This window comes from Drosophila yakuba, chromosome X (genome assembly GCF_016746365.2).
Source record: "Drosophila yakuba strain Tai18E2 chromosome X, Prin_Dyak_Tai18E2_2.1, whole genome shotgun sequence".
NCBI lineage: Eukaryota > Metazoa > Arthropoda > Insecta > Diptera > Drosophilidae > Drosophila > Drosophila yakuba.
In genome coordinates, this window is record NC_052526.2 from 1,454,146 (window position 1) to 1,471,173 (window position 17,028).

Sequence of the window (17,028 nt, forward strand, 5' to 3'; positions counted from 1 at the left end):
CCCACACCTACCCCCGCACCACTAAGCAACCCAACACCAACACACACAAGGACTGGACAGTTCCTTCTGTTCTATTTTTTTGTGTTTTTTGTCAAGTGCACCCAAGCAAAGACCAAAGGACGATAACCATCCCGGAAAGGGAATCTAGTGCGCGATTCGCGCGCGTTTTTCAAAAAAAAGAATCCAAGAATTCAAGAATCAGGAGCGGAAAAAGCGAACGCGAAAGCGAAAGAAAGCCATCCCAAAGCCCCAAAGTTCAAGTGAATAATCAGTGTGCATCCCCAAGTAGTCAACCCAATGAAGCGCCGCCATGAGCATGGATGCACCCACTGAGCGTAGTTACAAGCAAACCAAACAGGTAAGGGTTTCCCATCCTATCCGAACCCATCACCCATCCGCTTTGTAGGGCACGGCAAATCCCGAACGTGCTGGAAGCTCCTTGATCTGAAAACATCCAGATCTATATCGACATACGCACACACATCCATGTCCCCACACGGATGTATGTACAGATACACACTGAAATTTGATTCGGATTCGTGGCCCGATCCATAAAAAGGACATTTGAGTCATCCGATGCAGCTGCCTGCGCTCCCCCTCTCCGCCTTCGGGCTCCCCTCATTACCACTTTGATGCAGAGTCACAAAAGCGGACGGACCGGGCCTAGACCCCTCCCTTTCGACCGTCAAAAAAATTTCGGTGCATCTGCATACAAAGGCATACAAAGACGCGCAGTGTGTACAGATACAGATACAGATACAAATGCACAGATACAGATACAGACACGGACACACATACATATACAATTACGGATACAGATGCACTGCAGGAAGCAGGGCAGCACAGTAGCTTCAGTCGCCTCTTTCTGCCCCTTTTCAGCTTCTCCACCCCTAGACTCTGCGCTGCATTGTTCCACTTCTCTACCACTCTACCGCACTACCACTCCACCTCTCCGCCGCCCCGCCATTCCTCGCTTATTCGCTTTTTCGGCTGCAGTCAGTCAGTCAGACTGAGGCTTCGTGAAGCTCACGGCCAAGGCGACTGCAGCTGAGGATCTGCACTCGGCCGAACACGAAGGCCGGTTGGGCAGGGTTCGGGAACGATCGAAAGTCAGCCTGAAACGGCGGAACTGCAGTTTGCTGTTCAGCGTCGCACTGAGCAAACGTCGTGTGGCAGCTCATCGCCAATTGCGAATTGCAAACTGCAAACTGAGAACCGTAAATCGCTCGCGCAAAGTGCAAGTCGCGCTGAATTCGCAAGTTCACATAATATCGGCATCCGCATATCTGCACATCCGCAAGAAGCTCGCTTCCACACCAATCTTGCTTTCGTTGCGTTTACATGTTTTTTTTTCTGTTAATGTTACTCGTTACATATACATAGTATCCTTTTAGCAAAAAAAAACCCACTCAGGCTTCGGCTAATTCTATTTCGATCGCAATCGGTCTCAGGAATCAGTCTCAGGATTAGCTCTATGGCAGGTAAGTCACGTGAAGAGAGGAGGTGTCGCTGAAACTTTTGCTTTCAATGGGTTGCTTCTGGAACTGGGCCAACAACGAGACTCAAATGGCCAGACAGGCACGCAGTCAAGCGATTCGGTGACAGGGTCCCCACTGCTCCTGCTTCTGCTCCACCCACCGATCTGTAGGGAAGGTGGTAACGCCAGCTTCCTCTTTTTGTTCTCCTAGTTGTTAGGGCGACCCAGACCCAGACCCAGACCCAGACCCAGACCGAGACCCAGACGAGTCACTCAAACGACAACAACACTCCGCCGGCCCCATCTCTATCCCCATCCACAACCATCATCAGCCATTCCCCATCTGCAAGCCACAAAGACCGGCACCCATACACTCGCACACTAGCGCACTCACACGGACACGGACACAGGCACAAACACAGCCACAGGCGCAGTCACAGCAAGGTGACGTAATGGCAACTACTCCACTAACACATTTTTCTGCATTCCTGCAACGCGAGGAAGAGGAGAAAAAGAAGCGGTGGGGGCGGGGTGGGAAAGTCGCGCGGCGAGAGAAAAACTGAATGAAAATTGCAGGCAGCCAACGAAGCGTGCCTAGCAAAAAGGAAGAGCGAAAAAAGCATAAAACGACAGAAACTAGAGACGCAGCCAGACTACGAAAGCCAGGAGGGGTTGGGGCTGTGGGGCACACACGTGGGACGTGCTGTGGAGCTCGGGATGCGAATGTGGTGGCTGTCGGATAGCTGGATAGCTGGATGCTAGGAAAACAGAGGCGGTGGAGACGGAGGTGATGGCGATGGAGGAGACTCGCCAAAGAGGTGGCCCCGACTAGACGCTGTCTGCGTACTGTGTCTGTGCCAGTGCCAGTGCCTGTGCTTGTGTCTGTGTCTGTGTATAAGGGTGTCTGCGTGTGCGTGCTGGCCGACATTCAAGGTTGTCGGCGCATAACTTGTTGTTGCCCGCACTGCAATTGTTGCTGCCACAGATTGTAAATGCTGCAAATGCAGTGCGGCAAGGGCACAAGTGCCCACTCCAGTTGCCAGCTTGTGTTCCAGGAAGCTCATGAGTGGAGCAACAGTAAAAGGACATCCTAAACGTGGTAACGGCCTGGTCGGCCCACTTGGAGCTAGTGGTAATCAGAGGCGGGCAGTTAGAGAAACTGCACAGCAGACTAGCAACCAGTAGCACTTCCGTTAGCCTTGGAGACCAATCAACTGGAATCAACTGGAAAATGCGGCCAATTGAGAGTCGCATCGCCACAAGTGGACAAAGCACGCAGACGAGCAGCAGCTCCCCAGAGTTTCAGTTCCCAGCTCTCCTCCACTCACACACACATGACTCATGTTCTAGCACAGAGCACTTGTTTGGGTGCAGCAGCAGCAGAAGCATCAGCCACAAATGCATCCGTCGCAGTAACAACAAATGGGGATCACGATGATGATCATGATGAACACGATCAGCGCAATGATCGTGTCATTCAAGGCCGCCGCAAATTGCGAGCGGTGAGTCGAGGAGTTGCAAAATAAACACAGAAAACAACAGACACAAACGCGAATGCGAATGCGAAGAGGCAACAGACGAGGACAGGGACATACAAAGTGCATAGTTATCGCTATAGACATATAGACACATGGACATACATATAGGCGAGTTCCCAAGTTCTCGGAAACGGTTACTCCAAGGCCAAAAGCCGGATAGACAAACAAATGGCACAGGCACAAAGGCTAGGAGATAACTCTTCTCCAGTCTTCCCTTTTTGCCTGTCTCTCTGTCACCCTCGCCTTCTTCCTTCTCCGCTCTCCGTGCGCCGTTTTTGATTCTCCGCACTCAATTCTCCTTTCTTCTGCGACCTGCCTCTGCTTCATTCGCGATGTTTCTATTTCTGCCCAGACCCAGGAGACAGCAAACTAAAGATGGCGAAGACAAGTACGCCAAAAATTTTGAAATTACTTGAAAATACTCTCAACTTTGTATAATATTTATCTATGATTAGGATTTTTAGTTCTGAAAATACCGCATTTAATCAATTTTGAACAATACATTTCCTAAACCCAGGGCAACTCTCGTTCGGAGTGCGCAATTCTTCACTTTGTTTTCTTCTGCAGTCTGCAGTGCAATGCAACTCCCCTTTCTTCTGCCGTCGCTCTCCCTGCTGCTTCTTCCTGCTCGGCTGGCTCAGTCAGTCAGTTGGTCATGAGTGTCATGTTCATAGTTGTGGGGTACTAGGACGTCCAAGGGAATGGGTAGTGCCAGTGGTAGGGGTAGGGGATGGTCATGGGTATGGGTATGGGTATGGGTGTGGGAATGGGTTGGCTGGCTCTGCCCCTTGGGCTTCTCCTTCGATGCACTGCCAAACGATCGGATCGCTCGTTAATTTTTTCGTTTATTTCCTGCACTTTCGTTGACAGTTTTGTGTTTTTCACTTGTGCTTCTTGTTCTTCTGTTCTACTGTGTACTTTTTCGAGTGAAGAGGCTCTCAGCTTTCATTTGAAGTTGGACGGAGGACGGGGACTTGGGAGACACAGGCGAGACATCGAGGGTCGTCTTATATAAACCCTAAACCGTTGTAGATGGGACTTTTCTTTTTTTGGGCTATGCATGCAACGGGTAACCCGAGACTGGCTGCTTAACGGTAAATGTGATAAACAGTGACAATGGCCCTGACTGTGATGGTGAGCGACCTAACCCCATGGCCACCCCTCCCCCCTGGTCTTTGATCACCCCTTTGCAGACAGCAGACTGAAGACTGTTCGCATAGTGGAAAAAAATAAGAAGAGTTGAGTAAAACAGCGATGCGAATAATGGGCACAAAAAATAAATGTGTACACTTGGTAAGCCAGATGCGCATTGTACCCCCACAAACACAAATACACGCACACACATGCACACACACACTCGCAAGCAACAATGCATTGACATTCAGTATCCACAGAAGGAAGAAGCAGAAAAAACGGCAAAGATCAACGGCCAAGAAATTCGCCAGTCCCGAAAAATACACAAAACTTGGGAAACACACATATGTATGTGTATGATGTGCGAGTGTGTGCATGTGATGTATGTACGCAGGGCCTAAAAATAATGCCCCCTGTGGCACCCCTTTTCAGCCCCCACGATTCTTCTTCTTCCCGTTGGAAATTCGCACACACGAGGCGATCCGATCGGATACGATTCCAGCCGAGCAGAGAGTAGAGTACTGGAAGGGGAGTGCGAATGGCGATATGGCAACAGGAAGGGGAAGAGAGCGGGAGAACAGTCGATCGGGGGAGAGCGGGAGGGGGGAGCCCTAGCTCTCTCTCTCGCGGTTGTGGCGAGCACATTTTTTATCTAATAACCTTGTGCAATGTTATTAAACCCCAAAAGTTTCTTAACCTCGGCGGCGATGTCGACAGCGACAGAGACGTCGGCAGAGAGCAGCTTTTTGATGAGAAATGCTAATACATTGCAGCGTGCGTTTGTGTATGTATGTGTGTCAATTGATCACGAGTGTATGTGTGCCACATTGCGCAAAATGGTCTATAAAATTAATGAGCTGGCCACGCATATACACATCTGCACATACGTACGTACACACGAACGCCTATGTAAACGCATCTCCATATCAATATGTGCGATCCAAATGGGAACGGGAATTGGAATTGGAATGGGACTGGAAATGAAGGCAGTTGAGCTAAAAGCAAAAAAGCAAAAGCAAGAAGCAAACATGCAAAATCCCCATGTAATGCGAATTAAATTGTGATGGGAAGAGGGGCAGCAGAAGAAAGGGGAGTGCAGCTGACTTTCGCTTTGCATTCGCTATTCTTTTTATTCTTTTTCGCCTTTGATAGGCTTCTGTTCTTCCACTCACTTCACTTTTTCCCACTCGGCTGCTTCCTTTTACATTGAACTTCACATTTCAGTTTTCGCGAATTTTATTTGCTGCGCTGGCAACTTAGAACCTATTCCTATTCGATAAAACGGTATAACAAAAGCAGTTACGTTGCAGTAATTTCGCCAACTCAACATTCGCATTCGTTCCCATGTTTCTTTTTTTGGGAAGTGAGAGCGGGATAGATTGATAGGCGGTCAGAATGCAAATTGTATATGCACGTATATACGAGTATTTCGGAACGCAGCAGAAATGGCGCAGTTTACTTAGCCTCCCTCTCTTCCTTTCCTCCTTCGGAATACTTACAGTGATCTCCCGATAGGCGGCCCCACATCCACATCCAGAGGTGAACGCACTCGCTGCGAGCGACGCGGATGTTCCGCTAGAGAGAGCCGATTCGCATTTCGAGTTTGTTATTTTCGTACGACTTTGCAATTTGCAGTTCAACGTTCATTAGAGCGACGGCGGGCCAATAACTGATTGCATGGCCCCCTTCGACGGCGCTGGGGCGGGAGGAGAGTTGGGGGGTGGGGAGCGTTTACTGCAGGCGGCGGCGAGGGCAACAACGCAACACTTATCGGTTACCGGGCGAAGCGAAAAGCTCGCGATAATGGCCGCAATCGGCGTCACACTTTGGAGTTGCACTAAGCCCAAAACGAAACGGCACGCACTGCGCGGATGAGGAGCGGGGGAAGAGAGGCGGCGGGTGGAACGCTCGCCAAGTTCAAAGACCCGAATGACAGGGGCAAAAATCAGCGCGCACAACACCACGATCACTTTACTTACTTCCTCTTTTGCTTGAAAGAGACACCAAAAACAACAAGTAAATAGCACCCAACAAAAAATAGGAACAACTCCAAATCCGTGGAGGGATGGGAACCAATCCGATCTGCGAACTACGCGAAACTAAGCGGCGTTGGAAAATGTACGCGCCGATCTAGCGCGAAACTATTCGCAATTCCACTCGCGGTCTTTCCATTTGATTTGACTCAAGAGCAGTGCTCCGAAACTTACATGACTAGTTCATACCCTAAACGGTAGAGGGGCATGCTGAACCCATTCTTCTGTAGCAAGCACCATGTAACGCCATTACATTTACGCATCGATTCTGGGCGCAGTCATGATCGTTTTTTTCACCAAACAATCAAGCTGATCACATCTACTACTAATTTAAAAAATGCCAATAAGAGGACAACTAGTTATTTCGGACCACCGGGTATCGTCGAGTCGAAACTATCGACCATAGTATTTGTCACGTTTGTCTACTAGAGAGAGAGCGCCGCCAAAAGCGCTCAAATAGAAACTAGCGGAGAATAGAAATAGTTGAGTGAGAGAGACGAGTGCTTTGCGGCTCACTTCCAGTACAGTCGAGGTCCGAAACTGAAAGTCAGCTTGTATGCGTGATGGATGAGAGAGAGGAGGTGTGCGGAGGCTGCATAGCTCACTGTCTAGCACTATTGCAGAGCCTTCCTCCCCTCCCCCTTTCTTCACAAATACCCAGTACACTCAGCCCACTCACGTTGGTGCTCTCCCATTCTCTCGCTATTTCGTATTAATTTGAAGCTTTTCGACTTTGGCTGGCAAATTTGCGAATTCGCGCGGGGTAAACGACCGAATGTCCGACACACGATGACTAGGTTAAGGTGAAGGTCAAATTAGCAAAAATGCAAAACAACTAAGCAAAAGAGAGCGAAGAACGACGAAGAGCGACGAAGCTGACGGCGCAGTCGCAGCGCACTAACAATAGAAATCAACTTTGTCAGCGGGAATGTTCGCAGCACAGCGCAGGGGGATGAGGTGGGGATGGGCATGGGGATGGTGGCTAGCAGAGCCAAAACAAAACAAAACAAAGGAAAAGCAGGCAGCAAAGCCGAAGGCGGGGGTAAGAAGAAGAGCCTGCTGCGAGACAAAAGTGGTGAGGCTCTTTTTTTTGTAGCAACGAAATAGTTCCAGACAGGAAAGAGGGGTGCGGGCTGCAGGCTCTTCTTCTTCGCTGTCTGGTGCGATCCTCCTCCTTTTGGAAGGATAAGCGGGCGGCAGGGAAGAGGCAGAGAGAGGACTGTTTGAGAGTGTTTGTCCACACGCTCGTGCTCGCGCTGACGCTTACGCTTACGCTCCAACACCATCGCAGAATTGGCGAGCTTTCTAACGCTCTCTCGCTCTGGCTATCGCCCGCTCTCTGTCGGTCTCACTCTGCCCATTAGGCGCAACTAGCTAGGCAGCGACGCCAGCAGAGGCGATTGAATTGGACGCGAGACCTTGAACTTGGACTCAGTTTACGAGTTGAAGAATTGGGCTTTGGTTTTGTTTTGAATGCCTATCTCTTCCCGCCTTCCCTCTGCGCGTGCTATTTCGCTATAGCACCTCCACTGGGTGCTACTCGTTCCATTTGCCCCAGCTCCCCCCCCTTACAATTGCTTACAATTAGCGTAATAGGCGAATTAACACCCGTTAATCAGATGCCCCACAGGGCCACTGGAATAGGTACCCATGTACATATGTATGTATGTGTGTCTGTGTGCGGTAGTCCAAATGGAAATGCAAATGAAAATGCCCCGTTGTGTGGTGGTAGGTGGTTGGTGGGTTAGATGGGCGGGTGGCGGTGGGTCCCTCTCGCCTTTGGCGTCTAGCATTTGTCTAGCCGCACACAAACACATAGACACCCACACGCGCACACAGTTGCACTCTGCATTTTGCATTTTGCATTTTGCGCTGGTTGTAATGCTCTCCTTGCCACCGCCCACTCTCTTTCTCTCTCCGCTAGTGCTAGTTTTTGCACAGAACTTTCGCTTTCACCACTCTCGGTGAGTGTGTGTGCGGTTGTGTGTGTGTGTGAGTGTTGGCCGTTAGATTTTACATTTGGCCGGGACTCGGCGCTTGGAAGGGTGGTGGGGGAAAGTTGCGAGGGGGCATTTGCAGTGTGTGCGATTCGACATGTGGAAATGTGATGTGGGCGCCACGGCGTCTAGCCGGCAACAAGTGGAAGGGAGAACGTAACGTGGCCGAGGTGGGAAAGTGGATGTGGACTGACCTTGTTGAATGCTTTGTAAGCTGTCGTAGACCAACTTGACACGCGTCCTGCCACTCGCACTGGAGGGGGAAAGTGGGAAAATGGGGAATTGGGGAAAGGGAAATGCTGTGTGCGTGTGTGTCTAATGTATGTATGCATGCGTGGGCATGTGCATAACTAACGCGGCCAACCTTGAAAATAGAACCGCACACAGCAGACACCGCAGACTTGGAGACCTGGAGACAGCGAATGGAGCACAAAGGCGGTGGCAGAGGAGAAACAAAGCAAAGTTTCGGACAAACAAAATAGAAAGAGAAAGCAAGGCAAGGCAAGGCAAGGCAAAAGAACCAGGTGGGGGAGGGGAGGACCCCGAGGGGCGGCAAACAAGTTTGCGAGGGTGGTGCAGCAGATATGGCACTCCAATCTGATCCGATCAAGCCACCTACACCTACACCTACACCCTACACACGCACACACACACACACACACATGGAGACTTCTATTTTCGCCACGCGCATTATACAATTTAGTTTCCAACTGAACAAACTACTATACTGGCTGCTCTATCTAATCGCGTTCGCCGCTGCTCTTTTGGCTTTTTATAAGCTACAGCGCAGCGCAGTCAGCCAAATAATTGCTTTATTCAAACACACACACACTCACTTTTGGGGCGAGCCGAAAAAACGACTGCAACGAATTTGACTTTTTCTAGAACTATTTTGAAGGCGACTGCGAGTGTGTGAGAGTGAAAGAGCGAGAGCGCGAGAGCTGGCTAGCGAAATGCGGCAAACAAAATTTGAAAATGTAGTATTTAGCCTTGAAAGTTCGTAAGCACTACGGCTCACTCACACAGCGAACGATCTCTGCCATAAATAAAAAACATAAACGGGAGAAAACATTATATGCATGGGCTATTTCTTATTTCTTCTTTTTAGTAGCTGAAAGATCTTCTGAACAGATGATCTATTGCGGGGGTTTCCCCCCTCTTTTTCCCACCTTAAGGGGGTTGCTTCAGTGTGTGTGTGCGTGTGTGTGTGCGTGTGTGTGTGAGTAGGTGAGTGGGTGGGGTGGCTAGGGGGCGAGGGGAGACCCTCTTCCACTCTTTCTTCACCATTTCTAGTTAGTTATTAGTCAGCCGGCAGCAGCGCAGCGACTGCGACGCGTTTGTTTTGTTCTATGCACAAAAATCCGACTTTAGTATAAAGGCGGGCGAGCGACTGAGACGGAGCGAGCGCAGCAGAACAGAGATCGAGAATATAAAAAAATTCGGCGCTGGACTTTTTGTGCAAAAAATGCTTTTTCGCTATGCTTGCCCGTATGTGTGTGTGTGTGCGTATGTGCGCGTGTGTGTTTGTGCGCGCTGCGTCTGGGAATTCTCCATTCTAATACGCCTCGAGTTCGGATCTCCTTCTCTGTCGCTCAGCCTCGCTCTTTTTCGCACCGTCCTGCGGGCAAGCCTGGCGCTATTGCTGTCCTTGTCCAATCCTGTGGACAACGGAGCGTGCGCGCGATCGCTCTCTCTGTAGCGCCATCCCTCTCGCTCCCGCATGCAGACGGGTGGCACGCATACAACGGCGGATTGCCAAAATTTTGGGGAATAGTTTCGCCTGTGTGTGTTGGTGTGTGCTGACTTTTTTCGGCTGCCTAATGCGCTTTTTGTTTCGGTCGACGTCGGCAGCGGCGGCGACTGAGGCAGCGACTGAGACTGGCACGGCACTCTCTTCTTCTTTAGCGCGAATTCAGTTGAGTTTCTACGCTTGCAATCATCAAACGCAACAAATACAAAACACACGGAGAACGGAAATCGGAGAACGGACACGGACACATCCGCCATATCCGCGATATCCTATCAACCCATTGGATAGCCGAGACATCCGCAGATATCCGCACATCCGGCCGCGGATGATCCTGGCTCGCAGCCCCCTCCCTCCCGCTCGGGATCTCCGAGCTTGGCTCTGGCCATGATATCGCCCATTTAAATTAGTTTAGTTTAGTCATCGGTTCGGTTCGTTCGGTCGGTCGCTCCCCCAAATCGCACGCATTTCGAATTAGTTCGGTTCTGAGTTCTGCGGTTCGGTTCTTCTCCAGAACATCCACCTCTCCACAAGTCCAGCACTTCAGCTTTCCAGCTTTCCAGCATACCAGCCTTCAAGCTTTTGGCTAACGGTTCATCCTCGCCGCGTGCCCGTGTGTGTGTGTGTGCCGTGTGTGCGAGTGCCGCTATTTTTTCCTATTTTGTTCAAGTGCAAAAAAAAAAATAAAAACAAATATTGCGTATACGAAAAATTGCGTATACGCCAGCATAATAGTTCGCCCGAAATTCGCAGATCCAGAAATTCAAAGTTTACGATACGAAAGGAGAGCAACAGCGAAACAAAAAGCGGTGCAAATGCCCCACAAGCTCCAATAAGAAGCGGGTTTAATCAGAGCCGGGCGTCGGATTCCAATCAGATCGCCAGCTGGAGAAAGGTGAGCCTTCGTGCAATTGGAGTATCAGTGGGAATGGGAATCCGCATGGGAATTCGAATGGAACAAGTCTGGCTACCGCCTAATGGACAGTAATAAGATGACGATATCGTGGCGAGGGTTGCTATTTTAGTGCGGACACATCACTCATACGTACATATCAGCGCTGCTGGCTGGCGTATAAAAAAGTGCACTGCGCACCCGGCAGACTTATCTAATAGTTTTCACTTTCAATGTCGAGCGAAAGCTCTGCTGCCCCTGCCGCGGTCGCTGCCTCGCTTATCGCGATTCGCAATTCGCAATTCTCAATTCACATTTCGCAAACCACCCGGCGCGAGCGGGACGGCTACAGGAGAGAGACAGGGAGAGGCAACGAGCGCGAGAGAGAGAGAGGGTGAGGGAGAGGTAAACTGCCCCGAAAGTTTTCTGTATTCAAATTATTTATTTTTTTGGGATTTCTTTTCTGCAAGATGTCCAGATGGGAACAGAGCGACCCCTGCCCCTGTCCCCGTGCCCGTCCCCATCCCCCCGTTCCCCTCTGCTGTTCCCACCGCACCGCTCCGCTCCGCAGCGTACAAGTGTTCTTGGTATATTCGCATTTGTTATAGTTCGCTTTTTGCACTCCTCCCATTTGCGATGCGTTGGCTTTTTTACTCCGTTTTTTATGGCCCGTGTTTTTTTTTCCTCCATTTTTTTCGGCGGTTGTGCACTCGTTATAAGTTTTTTGCTTCTGCTGCTTCTTCTGCTTTTGCTGGTTTGCTGCTTTACTGCTTTGCTGCTTCTGCCACCGCGAGTGCTAATTGTCGTCTTGATAGTTTATTTAATTTTGATTCGCCGTGTGACATAGAAATGGTTTTTGCTGCTGCGTCGTCGCCGTGGTTGACATTTTAAACTGCATTTGTTAACAATTTTTAAACATTTCGCATAGTTGCAAGCGAAACAGTAGCAGAACAGGCAAAAAACGCAAAAGCGAGCAAAAAACCATTGCAAAGCAGAAACAAATGCACAACTTTCAGCTAGCGCGGCACAAATCCGTCAGTGAAAAGAAGCAGAAATTTCACTGAACCCTAATGGTGGGGGTATTGTTCATTTTGGGGGGCTGATCCACTTGTAATTTCAACTCAAATTCTAATTGTTTGCTCTTCTGCTTTCCTTCATTTGCTTGCAGTTAAGTAATCATTAGTGAAAAGTCCATCTGCAGCCTCACAGTCCGGCAATCGGTCCAGTAATCAGCAGCCAGAAGGAGCAGCGCAGCGCAAAGGATTGCATCGCATCGCATAGAATAGCATCCTTTGTTTCGGTGGGCCAGGCCGCCAGAAAGCCGTCAAAATACGAAAGAAGGTGACCTCGAAGAAGGCCAGCGTTGTGTCGGTTGACGACGATCACAACAACAATAACAACCACAACAACGACCACAACGCTCGGCAGCCCACAAGCAACGCAACAGCAACAACCACAACAGCAAACCTAAGCACACCCACAACAATATCAACACCAACACCAACACCGATAGCAACGCCCGCAGCCACGCCCACACCCGCTGACCCAGAGCAGCAGGAGTGCCCACAGCCGAGGAGCAACAATCAGATCCCGATCCACAGCCCGAACCACAACCAGACACAACCCATTGAGATGGACGACACACAGCACTTCTGCCTCCGCTGGAACAACTACCAGAGCAGCATAACCTCGGCGTTCGAGAATCTACGGGACGACGAGGCCTTCGTGGATGTGACCCTCGCCTGCGAGGGACGCAGCATCAAGGCCCACCGCGTTGTCCTCTCCGCCTGCAGTCCCTACTTCCGCGAGCTGCTCAAGGTGAGTGATCCTCCCCCTAACTTTCGCGCCCCTCGAAACTATAGCCTCTGCAGCCCTTTGGTTGCCAATCTCGGTAGATTACCTCTCTCCACATGAAAGCCAAGCTAAAGCATTGAAGGGGCAGATAAATGGGAAAAGAAAACACACAATATTTAATGGGGACTCTGTGGTGAAATGTTTGCTTTTGCAATTGCATTCACACACTCACCCATGCACTCACGCACTCATTTACACACTCACAGTTGCAGCGGATGCAGCAATCTGCGCGCGAGTCTGTATGCGTGACCTACTTAGCACCCATGGCAAATTTCTCCCTTCTTTTTTTTCTTCCTCGAGATCTTTGTATTTATTTCAGGCGGTGCCACACACATGTGCAACAGCCGCCACAGTCGCTGCAGCATCCTGCTTTCATGCCTTGCTGGGTATTCGTTTGCTAGTTGGATCCGAATCTGATCGGTTTGGGCCAGCTCAGCAGGAAGACCAAGTCCTAGCCGTCATTGTGGGCCCAATGCACCGGCAAAGTTTGCTTAGCCAAAAGGTAGTTGTGTGTTTTTGGGCAAAGTGGCGTGGCCAGGAGCACGTTTAGTTGGAAGGAGGCGTTTTGCTAGCGTTTTGCTAGCGTTTTAATTTATTTAGTTGGCCGCAGTAAGAAAAATGACAAGAAAGGCACCGACAGCCGCGATAGACACAAAAACACGGCAATTGTCGACGGGCCGCGGGGAGGGTAAAGGGGAAGGCCGTACAGTCGAAACACGTTATGAATTCCGGCGACGCAAGACGGCAGAGAGTTGCAGTGAAAATGAGTCGATGGCGGGGACTTTGCGCTGGGACAACGATACGTATGATTGATTTGTGTTGCCTGATCATGCAACGCACGCGGATCTGCGGCAACTCGCAACTAGTTACTTGCAACTTGCAACTCACAAAAGGCGGAACTAGAGCAGGCTCAAATGAGACCGCACAGGCCATTTCACAAGCCGGCTAGGCTAATCCTTGAAGTTGGCCCGTCTCGAAGTCAAAGTAAAACTGGCAAACTAATGCAGCCCGCCCCAAAAGGCCGCAGTTTGGTTCATTATTTTTATTATGACATTAAAATTATGTGATTCGCTGTTGTTGCCCCAACATTTACGTTCGCCCGCCAAAACTTTGGCGCTGCCTGCATTCTGCATTGAAAATATTTGCACGCAATTGCGGTTTTGAGCGACAGGGACGGCCTGGCTAGTTAGACTAGTTAGAGAGGGACGGGACGGAAAGGGATAGAACGGGATAGCCTCGACGTTTGCCATTTGCATTGTTCGAGCTGTCATTGGAGCCCAGGAGCGGAGGACCTGAGGAGCCCAGGAGCGCTGGAGGGCAGCAGGAGGAGCTGGAGGAGCAGGAGGAGCAGGAGGAGGTCCTGCAGCAGAAATTATATAAATTACAAAGTGCCCACCCCCCGTTTGTGTTTCCGTTTCTGTTTCTGTTTGTGCAACTCTTGTCTCTTTCGACATGATTTGTTAACATGATAGAAAACTTGCTGGGCTTTCCGTTATTATTTTCCGTTTTTGTTCCAAATTATGCGCGAGGCCGACAAACAAAAAGAGTGTAGTTCTGTCTGTTCTGTTTGGTTTTTGGGAAGAACTGCAATTAGGAGAGAGTTTTTTGTGTGGAGTGGGGGTAGGGGGGTTGGTAGGGGTTCCAATCCAGCGCTGATTACGCAATGGCTATGGCAACTGGGTTCGCGACGCGAACCGAACGCGAAACAAGAACATGTCAAGAAGTCCCTGGCAAACTGGAAAGTTTCTTCCCCCAACTCCGACCGCCCCAACAAGAAATTGCGCGAGCAGAAAAAGTCGGCATTTAATTTGTTAAAAAGGCCAACTAAATGCAGCGGGACAAAAACACAAAAAACAGCAACGCCAACAAAAGCGAACGAGCCGACTGAATTTTTCTCGAGCTCTTTTTGTGCATTCGCATTTGTTGCTGCAGTCGCTGCTAGTTGCTGTGGAATTATGTACCCAAGAAATTAGTATACAAAACTTTGCTGGCTGGCTGGCAAGCAGCACAAAAAACGGCAAAGGCAGGCAGGCAGGCAGGCACCTGCAACAACAATGGGCCCTGCCTGGCACAAAACTTTGTAAATTCAATTTGAAATACATACAAGTGGGCAGTAGGTGGTGAACAAAGGACAGAGACAACGGTGGACAGTAGTCGCAACTGGCGAGGAGAACTGGACTCGACTGGACAGCCGGACAGTCAGCCAGACAACTGGACACTTGGCTCCCGCCCAGAAATACCCAACCCAACCGAACCCAACCCAAACCAACACCAAGCAAACCCAACCCAACCATCTCGTCCAGCACTTGGCGTCGCAATTGTGCGCGACTTTGCGCCTATGCATAAATATTTAATTAACTGCAGCGCATTATTTTAATTAGGTGTAAAAACTGCCAAACAACGAAAGCCAGCGACAAATTGAGGGGCTCGGGGGACTCAGTTACAGATACAGTTACAGATACAGCTACAGCTACAGCTACAGATACAGTTACAGATACAGCTACAGATTGAGATTCAGATACGGATTCGTTTTCAGAGCCGGAGATGCCAGGGGCTAGAGGTGACTTAATGGCTGCTCCTGAGCTGGGGGCAATTGCTAAAAGCATTTCTGGCTTTTGTGTAATGACCTGGTACTGGGCCACGCCCCCCGCCCCCCATTAGCATTTGCATGATGTGCTGTGCCCACCAGCAGCTCACCAGCTAACCAGCTCACCAGCTCACCAGCTGACCAGCTCACCAGCTGCAGTAGATTTCTTTCGATCTGCGTCTCCTGACGCATTTGTCTTTCGTTCGTCAAATTGACCTCAATTCCGCAATCGCTCATACATATGTTTATATGTGCATATATGAATGTATGTAAGTGCATATATGCACAATCACACTCTCACTGGCAATCTTTTAGCGCTAACTCAATCGCAAATATCCAGTGCGTGTGTGCGAAGGCACATAAATTGCAAAAGCCAGTAAATAAGACAAACACACACGAAGTGCAGGGTCTTTCAGGGCAGAGCAACAAAAGACGAGGCGAGACTTGACCCAATTTCTAGCCAGGCAGCAGCAGCAGCAGCAGCAAAAAACAGAAACTGAAAATGAAACAGAAACTGAAACGGCAGAGGAGCAGCTCCCTTTGTTGGAGTTCCACTTGATAAGTGAAATTCGCAGTACAGTGTGTACACACACGCAGCGCAAACTGGAATGCACTGGCCCTGAATGTGCTCACAGTAGGATGGAGCGGGAAGTGAGGAATCCAATCGGTTGGAATCGAATGGGATGGGAATGGGATTGGGAAGGGCATGGGGATTGGGATTGGGATAGGAAACCACACATGCCAGAAGAAATAAACTGCAGCTGGCTGGCGGCGAAACGAGCGAATGCAAACTTCAAATCGCGCGCTGGCCTGTTGACATTTCAGCGACAATTGAAGGTTGTCTGGGCCAGAGAACCCTGATAATTGCCGGGGCAAACAGGCTTATCGAGGGATCCGGAGTTGGGGCCACCAACTGGAACAGAGGGGCACTGGGCACTGGCTGACTCACCCACCGCCAGCCGACTTACATATGTAACATGCATACACATCTGACTAAAACCACTCCAATTACAGAGCACACCCTGCAAACACCCGGTCATACTGCTGCAGGATGTCAACTTCATGGACCTGCACGCCCTGGTGGAGTTCATCTACCACGGCGAGGTCAACGTGCACCAGAAGTCCCTGCAGTCCTTCCTCAAGACCGCCGAGGTGCTGCGCGTCTCAGGACTCACGCAGCAGCAGGCAGAGGACACACACAGCGTGAGTATACACTGGCAATACCAGTCGCCGCAGGACGAGCCCCTCTCTACTGCAAACCCTTTCGCCCAATCTTCCACCCACAGCATCTGGCCCAGATACAGAACCTGGCCAATTCAGGCGGCCGCACGCCGCTCAACACGCACACCCACTCGCTACCACATCCGCACCACGGTTCGCTGCACGACGATGGCGGCTCCTCGACCCTCTTCAGCCGCCAGGGAGCGGGCTCGCCGCCGCCGACGGCGGTGCCGTCGCTGCCCTCGCACATCAACAACCAGCTGCTGAAGCGCATGGCCATGATGCACCGCAGCAGTGCCGCCGCCGCCGCCGAGGAGTCCTCTCACGCCCTCAAGCGGCTGCGCGGCTCCGACAACGGTCTGCCGCTGTCCGGCGTCGTTGGTAGTGGCAGCAACAACAACAGCCCCGACTTGCCGCCGCTCCACGCGCGCAGCGCCTCGCCCCAGCAGACTCCGGCCGACTTCAGTACGATCAAGCACCACAACAACAACAATACGCCGCCGCTGAAGGAGGAGAAGCGTGAGTGTCCCAGTGGGTTGACCCAACTG

At 50.5% G+C, this 17,028-nt stretch overlaps 2 protein-coding genes across 10 annotated transcripts in view; one reads left to right on the forward strand and one right to left on the reverse strand.

The window, feature by feature from the left end:
* LOC6523932 (mucin-2) overlaps nucleotides 1-17,028 on the reverse strand; it is a 134,397-nt gene that overhangs the window by 88,483 nt on the left and 28,886 nt on the right. The window contains exon 1 of one of the 4 annotated variants that reach the window (XM_039371182.2): nucleotides 5,649-6,239. The exons of the other annotated variants lie outside the window; for them this stretch is intronic. The gene's annotated coding sequence lies outside the window, so the exon portion shown is untranslated. Of the gene's footprint in view, nucleotides 1-5,648; nucleotides 6,240-17,028 lie in introns of those variants that run through there. 4 annotated transcript variants of the gene reach the window in all.
* Nucleotides 1-17,028, forward strand: part of LOC6523936 (broad-complex core protein) — an 81,988-nt gene that overhangs the window by 37,988 nt on the left and 26,972 nt on the right. For all 6 annotated transcript variants that reach the window (XM_039371817.2, XM_039371791.2, XM_039371772.1 and 3 more), the window contains exons 3-5: nucleotides 11,987-12,636; nucleotides 16,274-16,462; nucleotides 16,546-16,999. In XM_039371817.2, the coding sequence (XP_039227751.1) occupies nucleotides 12,451-12,636; nucleotides 16,274-16,462; nucleotides 16,546-16,999 (829 nt within the window). In that variant the 5' untranslated portion in view covers nucleotides 11,987-12,450. The remainder of the gene's footprint in view (nucleotides 1-11,986; nucleotides 12,637-16,273; nucleotides 16,463-16,545; nucleotides 17,000-17,028) is intronic.